Consider the following 14,168-nt stretch of genomic DNA (forward strand, 5'->3'; position numbering starts at 1 on the left):
TGAAAGCTGCTCTCTCTAAAGCTAAAAACACAGCATCAATGGGACCGGATGGTGTCCCTGGCTGTGTGCTACATGAACTCAATGAAGAACTAAACCGCACATAAGGCAGCTGTTTAATCTTAGCCTTACCACAGGACATGTGCCCAAGGAGTGGCGTACGGCAACTGTGGTCCCACTCCACAAAGGCGGTGCCTCTACGGACCATGGTAATTACCGCCCCATAAGCTTAACAAGCCTGGTCTGCAAAGCTATGGAGAGGATCTAATGGAACTCAAACAAGGACATAGGGGACTTGCAGACCTTGGACCCAACCCAGTTTGGCTTTGTCAAGGGCAGATCTTGCCTTTTGAACTTGGTCGACTTCTTCGAAACAGTTACCAAGGCCACTGATGAGGGAAAAGCAGTCCATACAGCCTACCTTGACCTTGCAAAAGCTTTCGACACAATACCCCACTCGGGTATCATAGAGAAACTTACCAGCTTAAATGTAAACCCATATGTCACAAGATGGGTTGCAAACTGGCTAAAGGACAGAACCCACAGGGTTAGAGTTGCTGGAGCCATGTCAGACTCCAAGCCGGTTACAAGTGGTGTCCCACAGGGCTCAGTCCTTGGCCCCCTATTGTTCGGCATCTACTTCTCAGAAGTACAGGCAAACATAGGAGGACTATGGCTGACAAAGTTTGCAGATGACTGCAAACTGGGCGCCATAGTGGATAGTACATCGGACACAGACATCCTTCAGAGGGGTCTCATGGAAACTGATAGCTGGTGCCAGAGCCATGGCCTGAAGTTAAACGCAAAAAAGTGTATAGTCATACCCTTCGGGAAAAACAAGGTAACCCCAAGCTACCATAGAGATGGCAACCCACTAAGCACAGAAGAGGTTATCAGGGACCTGGGTACCCAGGTTGACAGTGGCCTCTCGTTTGACACACACGTTGCTAAAGTGGTTCGAAAGACCTTCTACATTGCCCATCTGATCATGAAGGGATTCACATCCAGATCAAGTGAGGTAATTGTTCCCCTGTATTCTTCACTTATCAGACCAATGATCGAGTACAATGCCCCGTTCGGGATGTATCTCACCCGACACTTGCAGCAATTGGAGAGACCCCAAAAGTTCCTCACCAAAAGGATAAAGGGACTCCAAAACCTGTCATATACTGCCAGACTGAAGAAACTCCAACTCTATTCAGTTGCATACCGTCTGCTCAGAGGTGACCTGTGCCTGACATACAAGGCCATGACCAACCCGGAATTAATGGACATGCTCCACCTCAAAAAATCCAAATCCACCAGAACCACTAGAGCAAGTAACTTAAACCTTAGCACGGATATAAATAGGACGTGCTGGAGGGATAGATTTATCACCCAGAGACTCCCCATGCTGTGGAATAAAATCCCGGTCCATGTGAGGCAGAGCACTTCGATGGCTCTGTTCAAGAGAAATCTTGACTGGTGGATGGGAGATCGTAGGTTTACCCCGGGAATCATCTCCGTGTCACTGCTGGACAGAGGCACAACAAACTAATGGGCACATTATTTCTAACATAAGGGGTGGTGTAAGCCACATAACTTTGGGCTAGGCTTATAAATGCCTTAGGGCAGATAGCCTAGTATAAATCTATGAACCTATTCCACCTTGCTTGCTGATGTACCACGACTGGTGTTGTCTGTAACCACTTGGAGAGGTCCAGGACACTAAACATGGTTCAGAGTGGAGTGCCTTGACCAGGACAAGCACCTCCTTCATATTCATGTACTTGCAGCTGTCCTTCGTGTCCTACATGCCCCTGCACTTTCATCCATCCTGAACCTGCTCCCCAAGCAAAGTCAAAAGCATCTGTGTGACAGACTGCTTTGGAGCAGAGAAGGAGAAAGGGAGACTTGGATCTGCCATAGTCAACAAAAGATTTCTCTTCAGACAAACCCCAGTACTGGGATTTGATAAAAAAGGGTGCTAATGCTGGAACCAAAGAGATTTCAAATACCACTGTAGATTTCTCATGTGGTGTCTTGCCAGGTGTATCATGAGAATCGTGGAAGCCATGAGACCAAAATCCTTAAGTTACTCCTTCGCAGTGAAACACCTTAGAAATGGGTCTACATAAAACATCTAATTTGCCTGCTGAAGAAAGCTTTGAACCAAGTTGTCTAGTTAACGTCCCAGGAACACATCTTTGGTGAAGTTAAGACTTTTGAATGTTCTCTTGGAATCCCAGCTTGTGTGAGTGACATCTCACAGAGAGAAATTCTGCAGACACAAACAAGTCCTCTAAATATAGAAAAAATGTGGATACCCTGTAGCCTCTAATGCTCTATAAATGCAGCTAGACACTTTGTGAACACTCTTGGTGCAGTGGATAGTCCAAAGGGTAAGGCAAAGATAAAGAAATGGTCTCCAAGCACTCTTTCCATGGCACCAGGAACATTCTTAATAAAAACTCTTCCCCACCTGGGAAGGAGGAACTGGTTGTATTACTCTTTGGGACAGTGTGTGATGAAGAACCATTGAAAACAAGAGAGCCTGATTTGGAGGATGAGGAATGACCCGTGGGAAAACAAGAATTTCCTCCCAATGCCACGTGGAACCTTGACTAATGATTTTTTAGAACCCATTTGTGCAATCTGCTGTCAGAGAGAAAAAAAAACAGATTCAGACTTTTGGAAACATCTATTTACCAGTCTTTTTTTTTGTTGTTGTTTTGCCAAAATTGGATGAGGAAATAGAAAATCACTTCGGAAATTTGGAAAAGGGGGGCTGAAAAATCAGATTCCCTGGATCAGGTTGCCCCCTCATCACATTTCATCTCTGATGCAGAGACCCAAACACTACCTCTTATCCAAAGGTGGATTTAAAATCCCATTTTTATCGGCACCTGGGAGTTTGAGAATGCAGCCATGAAAACCTACCCAAAGAGCCCCAGTGGCCAAAGCCTGGAAGGTTACACACATACTGTAAACAGTGACCTGTGCAAAAGAAGAAACTAAGTTTTGAAAGCTGATTTTTTCTCACAAGAAGAAAATGCAGATAAAACATTCCTCATACTTTCAAAATGTATCAGAACAAACATACAAGCCTGACAATACAAACTTCTGAAACTCACAGTTGCAGACGTATACACTTTTTCTGTCATACCCATCTATAAATTTTCACATTATATCAGAAAGCTTAGGATCGGAAATAACCAAATGATTAACAGCAGTGGGATCAACTAAAGTTACAGCTGCTGGGTCATGTTTGGGAATCGTATATAAAAATGTAAAAGACTGAGAAATGTTATACATACTACCTGCCTTCTAGGGGAGATGTCGGGCTATCAGGAAAATTACAGGAATTAACTCAGACATTCTTTAAAGCAAAAACCACTGGAATGGGTGTAGGTTCTGGAAAATCTTCCTGTAACCATTCATTAGTATTTTCCAAGTGACTGAGACACCATTGAAAACACTGGACACTGGGACATTCGAGCAAGTGTCTCTCAGAAACAGAAACACCCCACAGTGAGAATCAGCAACTGAGCTCTCCTCCAAGTCTAAATCAGAAATCAGAGAAAAAACCCATATCCATCCCTGTGCTTTCCTGTTCATACCAAAATCTTGAATCTCTTCAGGAAGAGGACAATCCCGCTTTCTTTTACCAGAAACTACTTTACAAGGAGGATGAACAGCCTGAATTAAATCTTGAGCCAGACCCAGTCAACAATGCCCATCTACAAAAAAATTGAAGAGAAGTAGATAGAAAATTCAAGCACATGCTACTTTGAGAGGAAAAATGTGACCAACCTGTTACTATGGAGAGTAGCAGATTTCCCAGGGATGGGCAGAGCATTCTGACACAAATGGGAAAATTTTCCTATTCTCTCTCCCAGCACCAACCAGAGTGGCTTTCCTTTGCCAACCGAGGGGACCCCAACAGCCAAAGAGAACATGACTAATCCCCTGCCCATAGTAGCTATAGGTGCTACAACAGAAGGGTCAGAGGCAAAAGATGAGTGGCCTGAGGTACAATAAATGACCACAGCAGACTCATCCACCTGTGGTTCAGGCAAACTGCTAGCCTGCAGTGGTGGCAAAAGCTATTAGCTTAATTTTTTTCTTTTTGTGGCTGCAAGAGATGATGACCATGGGACCCAGTAGTCTGTTCCATGGTTAAGCCAAAAATGGTGCCTCTTTCCCAGGAAAGAGGAGCAGCAATTGCCAGTAAACACTACCAGTCCACAATTTTTTTCCTTTGGTCAAAACCGTAACAATAAAAAACATTTTAAATCAATACGACAGCCCCACAACAGTAAAATAATTTCTCCACAGAAGAAAATGTTTTCAGTTACAAAAGTGACAGAAAAAAATAAGCACTCTGTTAAGTACATTACAATCTCAAGATAGTACATTAAAACACAACATACCGAGCTTCAAAATGACTTTCCTGATGAGGAAAGCAATAAAACAAAATTAAGAGAAATGGAAGTTTTTCCCCCAAAAGGAAGTTATCTGCCCAACAAACGATCTTCAAAAGCTGCATTATGAAGAGCATACTCTTCAGAACTTTACAGCCATTGAAGGGTTTTGCACCCAAACTTGTTTCAGTCTTTTCAGCTCAGCTTTGGAAGCTGGCTGGTTGTTATACCTTTGACAGGATACAACCCCCATACAGCTAAAGCTACTGCAGCAGTGATGAATATGACCAACATTTCTGATGTCATTTGTTTTATGGCCATACAACAGGTCCACTACAGGATGTTTTATAGGCCAGGCATCTACTGCCTCTCAGCAGCCCATGTGAGATGAGAGAACAGTGATAAAGCTTTGAGGTAGTCCACGTAGGTTATGCCCTCTAGTCTTTGTGAGGAAACTCTGCAGACACACTAGTTGCTTCACATGTCTGGTCAGGTACATAGGCAAGAGGAAACTGTACCTAGTAACTGGTCTGATGAAGACAGTGTACAGTAGAACACTGATGCCACTGAGACCCAGATGCCATACCCTTGCTTTTAAGTTGCGCAACACAGGATTTCCTTACTACCATACACTCAAGATGGTCACAGGTCAGGTTATTGTCTACATGCATTCCCAAAACCCCTGACCAATGAGTCTACTATTAAGGTTGTATTATTAATGTTGTAATTTCATGGGGTAGCCATCTTTCTTAGCAGTGAGTTTTAGACCATGGCTCTGGCACCAGTTATTGGTGTGCATCAGGCCTTCTTAGAGGATATTTGCATCTTTAACGGATTCTACGAATGCTCCTAGTTTGCAAACTTGATAGGACACAGGCCCCTGATGTTGGCCTTGACTTCAGAAATAGATGTAAAAAAAATAAAATAAATAAAAAAGGGTGGCCCCAGCACTACTGACTGACTGTACTGTAGAGGAAGTCACCTTCATCCTAACTTCTTGGGGTCTGTCCTTGATATTGCCGACTATCCAGGCAGTGACAGGGGTTTTACTCACAACTTCACGAGTTTATATACAATGTCTGAGTGGGTACTGTGTGGAACACTTTGGCCATTCAGAAGCTACACGTCTCTGTAGGACACGCTCGACTTTCCTTCACTTTTCTAAAACTCAGGACCGCAGATTACAGTAATTGCCCATAAGCTCAATCAATTTGCAAGCAATCAAGAACTGACTTTCAATCTTTTGCTAAATCAATACTTACCTTAAAAATGAAGGATACATTTCTAAACTTGTACAGATCAGTTCTGTGGCATCAACTTCAATGCAGACAAAAAGCACTATATCCCACTGAACTTTAAGCAACAAGTACATTTCCCAAAAAATTATCCATCGATTTAAACTGCATTGAGATCTAAATGTAAAAAAAATGCTACACACAGACAACAGTAACGGTGCAGATGTACATCCTAACTCCATAATGAGATACCACAACCCCAGCTGAAGTAGATACATCTGCAGATGTACTAAGAATAAGCAAGACTGAGGTATATTCAAAGCTTGTTGGCCTCAAGACCCACTTTTCATGCACTCAAACTTCAACACAGGTAGTTTCGGAGAGCTTCTTTCAGCACAATGTTGGCGGCAGAACAGGTTGCAACCCAAAAAGGAAGCCACTCCCAAAGCAAGTACTAAGGGCATTCGCCAAAGAATGGCAGTCCAATAGTGTCATAAAGAGCCCCACAGATTTAAAGCTTTTTTTTTTTTTTTTTATCCTGAGCATTAAAACAAATACAAACTAAACAAATATAATAATCTGGACAGAAGATGTACATGCACACCATTTTAGACCACACATCAATACTTTCAACAAATAAGCAAAGCAGACAAACAATCCATTTAGATTGTGGTTCCACAATACCTCCAAGGGCTGACAGCTCATGACCTCCACTACCACTGCCCCCAAGAGATCCTGGCATGGGGGGATTGTTGAGGTACTCGTTCACTTTACGACAGAACTCTTCATCCTTATCGCTTTTTGGTTCCTACATTAAAAGGAAAAACAAATACATACTAGCAGTAAAATCATGTAGTTACTATATGAAAGAGCAAACACGAGTGATGCATCACATACACCAAACCTACAGGACAGGAGCTGGCAACATTAAGTGCCCTAAATGTACAGGTCAATGGTAACTGAAACAAACATTATTTCTGAAACCTCTTCCTATAAAAAGAGGTTTTAAAAGTGTAGCACTTCATAATACAGCACAAAACAATTCATTGGGATCACGGTCATACTTCTATTTGGCAATAGCACGGCTCCACTTTACTTCCTACAACGTATCAAATAGCCAATTAGCTTTGCAAAGACGCACAGCAAAGATAGGTTAGCAATACGGTTCAGTTTATTTACTTAATCTATAGGTCATCTAAGCAACCTAGTGGACTAAGTATGCCTTGTCAGGGGCAAAGCAGATAGGCCTAAGCCTATTTCAGTTGAGTGTGCGCTCAACCTCGTCTTCCTGACAGCACTAAGGATTAACACGCTGGGATGCTTACTACAGGTAAGGGTACAGGGTTCAATTCCTTACACTCCAATTTTGTGATGTAGCACCAAGTGACAGCCTGTACACCTTCTATCTGGTGGCTGTCTATTAAGTACACTACCTGGAAGCCAGCCAAGAGAAAACTAAGCCTAAAAGAAAATCAATAAGAAAAGGTGAAAAACTATCGACTGAGAAGAATCCTGCATCTGTTCAGGAAAAAAGCAGAACAAGCCCCAGCATTGGTGCAAGACATGGCTTCCAGTAATCCAGAGGAAAAAGTCAGTCAACTGTGTTTAGAGAGGATTAAAAGAAACAAATTACTAAAGGGAGGATATCAACTCAAATAACCGAAGATACGAAAAAAATGGAAGATGCTTTAAACAGATATTCAGAGGAGTTGATAAAGCTGCAAAAAACAGAATATGAAATAAAGAAAAGGCTCGCTGTTGGCAAAACTGCACAAGAGCGGTTTCAAAAAAAAGTAGAATAGAGGACAGAGCACGAAGGGAAACTCTTGAGATTTGGTGCTGTACCAGAGAAACCAAAAGGAACAGACTAGTAATTTTATGAACGCATAAAATAATTAACTGGGCTGGTATTTCACAGCAGGAACTATTAAATCAAAGGGTAACCATGTGTAAGCTCAAAATCTGGCCATTTGAAAGCAGCCAAGACCTTTATCAGTAAAGATGCAAAGCTACCAGCAGAAAGAGTTGATCCTGACAAAAATGTGGCACAAGGGCAGAGTATTACAAGTCAGAGACAGTGTTTGCAGAAAATGATTATTCACTGCACACGAGTCAGTAAGAAACACAAATTCATTCCAGTAATATGGGAATGTTGACAGGGAGGTATGAGATTCAAGCTGCTGTTTCCAGCAGTCTTCAGATTTTTTTTTTTCTTGGAGGATCAGTCATTTTTGATGCAGAACAGGATAAGGAGGAAATGCAAAAGTACATCCAACAAAAAAAGTGAGCCATCACGCAGAAGTGGACTCTGTTTCTCAGTCTTCTGATAATAAAGCAGAGAAACCAAAAGAGAAGCATATATGTATATATATATATATATATATATATATATATATATATATATAAATGAGAGAGAGACGGATATATGTTGCCTGTGATAACTTCTCCACTGCTCCACAGGAAAATGCTTCAGAGGCAGAGAAAAATCACAGGAGTTGACAGGAACAATCGGGAGTACCTTGGAATTAACCCGAATCTGCAGTTGGGAGAGGGATGTAAACAGGAAGATCATCAGCAACAGAGAAATTGGTGAGCAACTGCGAGACTGCAAAGCATCAATCGCCTTTGGGAAATGAGCTGTAGAAAAGTTAAGTGGGGGGGGGGGGTCGGACTTTTGTTGACTGTCAAACTTGTGGAGAACTGAAAAGCTTTTCCCTCACTTTATGCCACTCATGTTTGTAATGACTATGACGTGAAGGAGAAGTAAAACAGTCTCTGTTCTTAACTACATTTCCATGAAACTTTAAAAAATAATTTGCATAATATTACAGTAAAGTTTTTGTTGTTGTTCTTGCATGCGACAAAGTTACTAAGTAAATAGATGCCTTTTTCCATCCTCTTCTCAGTCTTCTTGATTTTAAAGAATGGAGGCATTACATCAAAAAGGAAAAGAAAAGCTAGACAAAAGCATGTTTAAGTTAACAGAATGTGGTAGATGGGGTGTAAAAGAACACAGATCACAATATATGCAGCGCCTATGTTTTCACTTACTTTTTGCATAGGTGAATGTCTGGATTAAGACCCTTGGCTTAATCAAATAAACTAGAAGTATAAACAAGAGAACACTGAATATAATGAAAAGTTTTCCTTTAACAATAATGTTTCAGCCCATCATTCAGAATGCAGCAGAGGCTACATTTTTTATTTTTTCCTCTTACGTTTCCATGGATACAAGGCAATAGGGCAATAAAAGATAGAACACTATTTTCTTCAAGGCTAAAAGTTAGTGATTTACGAAAGCATGCAAGTTGTTTTCACATTTGTGGGAAATAAGATAAAAAAGAACAGATGATTAAAGTAAATAGAAGCACAAGCAATAATTTGTCTTTGAATGGATAACCTCACTTTTAGGCCAATTGCAGCCTGTATTAGCAGATGTCTACTTGGTACAAATATTCCTATTAGGAGGGTTAAACTTCATTACTTGAAGATATACACAGTCTGTTTGTATTAACAGGTTATGGGGGCTATTCTTTTGATTTCAGTGTTATTAAAAAGTGTGACAAGTTCCAATGTTAAGAAAAAAAACTGTATGAAGGAATAACAAGCCAAACATTAATGGGTGCATGAACCACAAAAGCTGGAAATAGATACGGAAAAAAAGCTGCCATATATAATAGGTGGGAATGACTAACCATAATGGCGACACCTTCCACATTATCTTGGAATATAAATGATCTCATAGTTAGACAAAAAGGAAAAAAATACTTACACTAAAAAAATGCATTTGGAAAGAATTGTGCATGTGAACTGACAAAGGATTTCAGAACAGATATTCTTCAGAATATTAGGGACATAGGAAAGGAAGAGTACTTGCTTTAACTACTAGAGAAGCTCCAATAATGATAGAAGAGGACAAACAAAAGGGAAAAAAAAGATAATAGCAGATTTGTGGTAGTAATTATGCACTAAGCACAATAGTTGCTACTGGCAAGGGATGAGGGTTACCCTTGATATGTATTTATATTCCACTTAAACTGCTATTATAGAGAAACTGGGGAGAAATAATCAGCTTTTAGTGGGGAATATTTCTTAACAGGTGGGGACTAGAATTTGGATTTGTAACAATGAGGATGCCACTTGCAACTGGAGGGCTTGAAGGGAAAACATAAAAGAAGAGGTTAGATTCCTGAAGAAATTTATGAATTTATATAGTATGAAATATGTGAATTAAGTAGTCGGAATGCCCATATTATTCCCCAAGGTACAAGACAGAAATTGTAACTACGAAAAAATTAAAAAAAAATACTGACTATAACTGGCCACAGCATACCCAAAACAGAAATTTGTTAAAACTTTATAAACTCTAGCACCTCTGGTAAAAAAATAAATAAAAAAGTCTTTATGGAGTAAAATATACACCAAACAAAACACTATTTTATGTATGTTACAAACAAGTTAAAAACACATGATCAATTAAACAATAAATTAAATTAAAAACCTCCAGTTACACACTGCATTTAAGCCTGAGGGCATTAAAAGTATCACACTTTTAAAATAAAAAGAGATTCTTTATACAAAAGGTTGCTTGATCCCCACATTTTCTTCATATTTAAAACATTTCCAAAATAGTACCTTTTAAATTTGAAGGTTCACTATGACGTAATTTGAAAGTCTCACTACACTGCATTTTAAATCCAAGCTTTTTAAACGTCCCTGACATGCTCCTGTAACCTTAACTTAAAGGCTCTTTTGCTCTTCCACACACACAGAAAAGATTACATGGGCATCTTAAGGCATGAATGTCGCCTGTATTATAATTATTTTTTCTTAACAGGTTTAACTACTACCCCATTAATCTTGTGGAAAAAGCTTACAATACACTAGCAGATGGAACAATTACCACAGGGAGAAGTACCAAAAGGAATGGTCCCTCTCAAAAGGGTTAACTGGCATCTGAAAGTTACCATGTACTAACATATCTTGGGTCTATATCAGAAGATGTAAAAGTTTCAAAACTTCGAATCTGATATGGTCGACACCATATGATCAAAGTTTTGAAACTTCGATTCTTTTAACAGAGAACCCTGTGCAGCACGGAAAGGGAAGATTTCCCTTTTCTGCACTGTAGTGCGTTCTCAGAGTTGGTAGATTTAAGTAGTGGGGGGCACAGCCCCCCCCCCCCACATGGGGGCTGCAGGGGGGCTTAGAGCATTTAAATGGTTTTTGTAGGTTGTTGTTTTACTACAGTTTAGATGTTTCAAAACTTTGATTATATGGCGACCATATCAGATTAGAAGTTTTGAAACTTCAATAATGTAATATAGACCCCATATCTTTTATACTTCTACCATGCTTATATAAATCTACATAAAACGTAGAAAAAATCTTTTAACTGTATCTAACTAGGGAAATTATTCACTAAACACACTATGTAGTTACAAAATATAGCTTCTACTGACTCACATTATTGTCCAATAAAGACATTACTAACAAACATTAGCTTGATTCCAATAATCTCCATTACCAAAGTGTTGATCCCCTCATAGCTCTACTGAGCAATACTTCAACTATATATTTATCATAACTCCAGGACAAAAAAAAATATTAACAGTAATCTGACTTTCCTTGAGAAATCCAAATCATTATTGCATAATCTATATGGGGGGGGGGGGGGGGGGGGGGGCTGTTCCCATGAAGTTACTGTTCGCCAAACGTTCTACGTACCAAAGTTCTGATTTCACCATTAATAAAACTTTTTAAGTTAACATCCAACTATACAATATTATCCCCATACTGGAGACCAACAAAAATCAAATTATTGTTTTGTAAATATTTCCACAAAATTAGAAACCTGGTCAAACCCACCCTGACAAATACAAATCAAATCTATAGTCCTAAAATAATGCATCACATACTTTGTTAAACTGTTTGTACAGCTGTTCAATTTCAAATAGACACATCGCTAAATTAGCGTATATGGGGGCAAAAGGTGTCCCCAATGCTGTACCTTGTAACTGGTGGCAACATTATGAAACTCAAAACAATGATTAACCAAACAAACTGTAACAGCTCAATAATATAACTAGACAAGGGACCACCTCCCCAAAAAGTAATAAAGATCCTCAATACATAAAGTATGTCTGATATTAGATATTAGTGTACAGGCTTTCCACATCCACGGTCATCCAAAACACATCTGCTGTCCACTTTAAACCAGATAATTTAGACAAAAGTCAGAAGTATCCCTAATATAAGACAGAAACTTAACTTATCAACAAAGGAAAATAGACATTCATGATGTAATAATCAGTTATGCAAAAGGTATTTACAAGCTGATACAACTGGGTTTCCAGGGGGATTACAACAACTCTTATGAACCCGTGGTAAGCAATAAAAGGTAGCCATACTACATCCTTCGCTATTAATTTTTTTCTATATACATCTTCCTTAGAAAACATTTAATAACGCATTACATCTACTAAAGCTTCTGTACACATTTCCACACCATTTCATATACACTCCTTTCATTAAGATGTTCAAAACACATCTACAAATATTGTGCATAGTGCATAATTACAATTTTGTTCCCCTTATCACCAGGTTTAGATAGCAACTCATTACAGCATATGAATTGCCTAGATATAGTAAGGCCTTGCTAAGTTTAATTCTAGGGGCTGCCAAAAAGCAATTGCTAAAATATGGAAATCAAAACCAACTATACTTAAGTAGTGAATATTGTAACAGAGCATTGTAACAGAGCTAAAAGAACATGAAGTGGGATCCTTAGAAAAGTGTTGAAATGAATTAACATAGAACAAATGGAAATTGTGGGAACAATACATGCAAAAGGGTGTTTTGGAAGAGGAACAATTTATGAGAAGGCAGGAAGTCATTTATATAACTTTTATTATAGATATATATATATATATATATATATATATATATATATATATATATTTAACACATGCACACACACACACTATATATATATATATATATATATATATATATAGATATATATATATATATATATATTTAACACATGCACACATATATATATATATATTTTTACATATATAAAATTTATAATGCTTGTAAATGTGAGCTTATTAATATGATTCAATTACTTTTACGTACATACAAGTTTGCCTATGTCACAGGTGATAATTCAATGAGGGTATACATAAATCAACTGCAAAACAGTGAAATGGGATGTAAAGAAAAACAGCAAAAAATGTAATGTTTTGGCCATGAATGTAAACTCAGAACAAGAATTATTTTTTGGCCAAATGCAATATATAAAGAGCAAATGTCCATTCCAGAGCATCCCCAAATATGAATGGGTACAGATGTGTTCAAGGTAAGAGAAGCCGTGCATCGCACAAGGGTGTACAATTACTCCAAGTTCCCCAAAATATGGTCACAGGTGCCACAAACGCAAGTGTAATTAGTGTCATGGGATATACAACATTGATGCAAATTTTCTTATTAGCCGCTTTATGCTTACACATACTGTGGACTAACTAAAGTATTCATTGTGTCACAGTTCAACAACCCCTGCATTTCTTTTTCCCCTACCACAACAATACACAAGTTTATTAACAGTTACAGAAAGCAAACCATTACAATCTAGTCAATAAAAGTTCAGCATATCATATTCCATAAGTATGCTGTCAGATACAACACAGGCACAGTATTGGTTGTGATTAACCATGCAATACTGCCTTTTCTAGAAAACTTAAAGCAATAGCCTAGTACCAACCTATGAACCAGCTCAGATGGCAGCACCCGTTCTTCACTGCATGCACAGAAACATGCGTCCATAGAGGAAGGCTTACTCATTAGCCTTTTGGCCAAGGCAGATTCTGGGTATGTAATATCAGACAACCGATGCCCTACTAAACTGACAACCGATGCCCTACTAAACTGTTCAGAAGATTTACAATCACTCTAAAAATGTCCACTTTCTTAATTTGCCAAGAACTGCCCTTTTAAAAGGCAAGATTTCTAGATTTTATTAACATTATTAAACATGATGTTCTAAGCACGGTTTCTAAATGCACTGTGGCTGTTCATCTCCTTCAAAAAAAGAGCTCTAGTGGATTTCATTTCTTCCACTTTGACCACAACAACTACAGTCTCACTACATCCACAGTATTTGGGTTCCCAGGGAAAGCTCACCAGCATACAAACCGCTACATTTTCTTCAAGGCAACTCTTATTACCGTAAAAGACTCTTTCATTGAACAAATTCTCCACATGGGCACAGCTTTTTTTGTTAGTACTCCTCAAAGCAGCAGTCTTTACTGCAGTGAGGATCCTTTCAGCCACAGCAAATTCATGTACGGGCACAATGGATTAGCAGTTCTCCAGTTTTATCAATTCAGTACAGATTCCTTCCCACTATAACAGATAGCATTCACTTAAAGTGCAAGGAAAAAAACACTCTGGTAGAGCAAGCAGCTTAAGTTAGTTATAAAACCTGTTCTGCTCACTGCAAACTGCCAAGGCAGCATTCTCAGCTACAAGT

General features: G+C 38.9%; 1 protein-coding gene across 1 annotated transcript in view; it reads right to left on the minus strand.

Annotated features, from left to right (window-relative positions):
• Positions 1-14,168, minus strand: part of ADRM1 (ADRM1 26S proteasome ubiquitin receptor) — a 420,397-nt gene that overhangs the window by 337,081 nt on the left and 69,148 nt on the right. Inside the window, exon 4 of the mRNA XM_044090413.1 lies at positions 6,320-6,443. Within this exon, the coding sequence (XP_043946348.1) occupies positions 6,320-6,443 (124 nt within the window). The remainder of the gene's footprint in view (positions 1-6,319; positions 6,444-14,168) is intronic.

The sequence above is a fragment of the Protopterus annectens genome, chromosome 12.part0 (genome assembly GCF_019279795.1).
Source record: "Protopterus annectens isolate FY-2018-M chromosome 12.part0, PAN1.0, whole genome shotgun sequence".
Taxonomy (NCBI): domain Eukaryota; kingdom Metazoa; phylum Chordata; order Ceratodontiformes; family Protopteridae; genus Protopterus; species Protopterus annectens.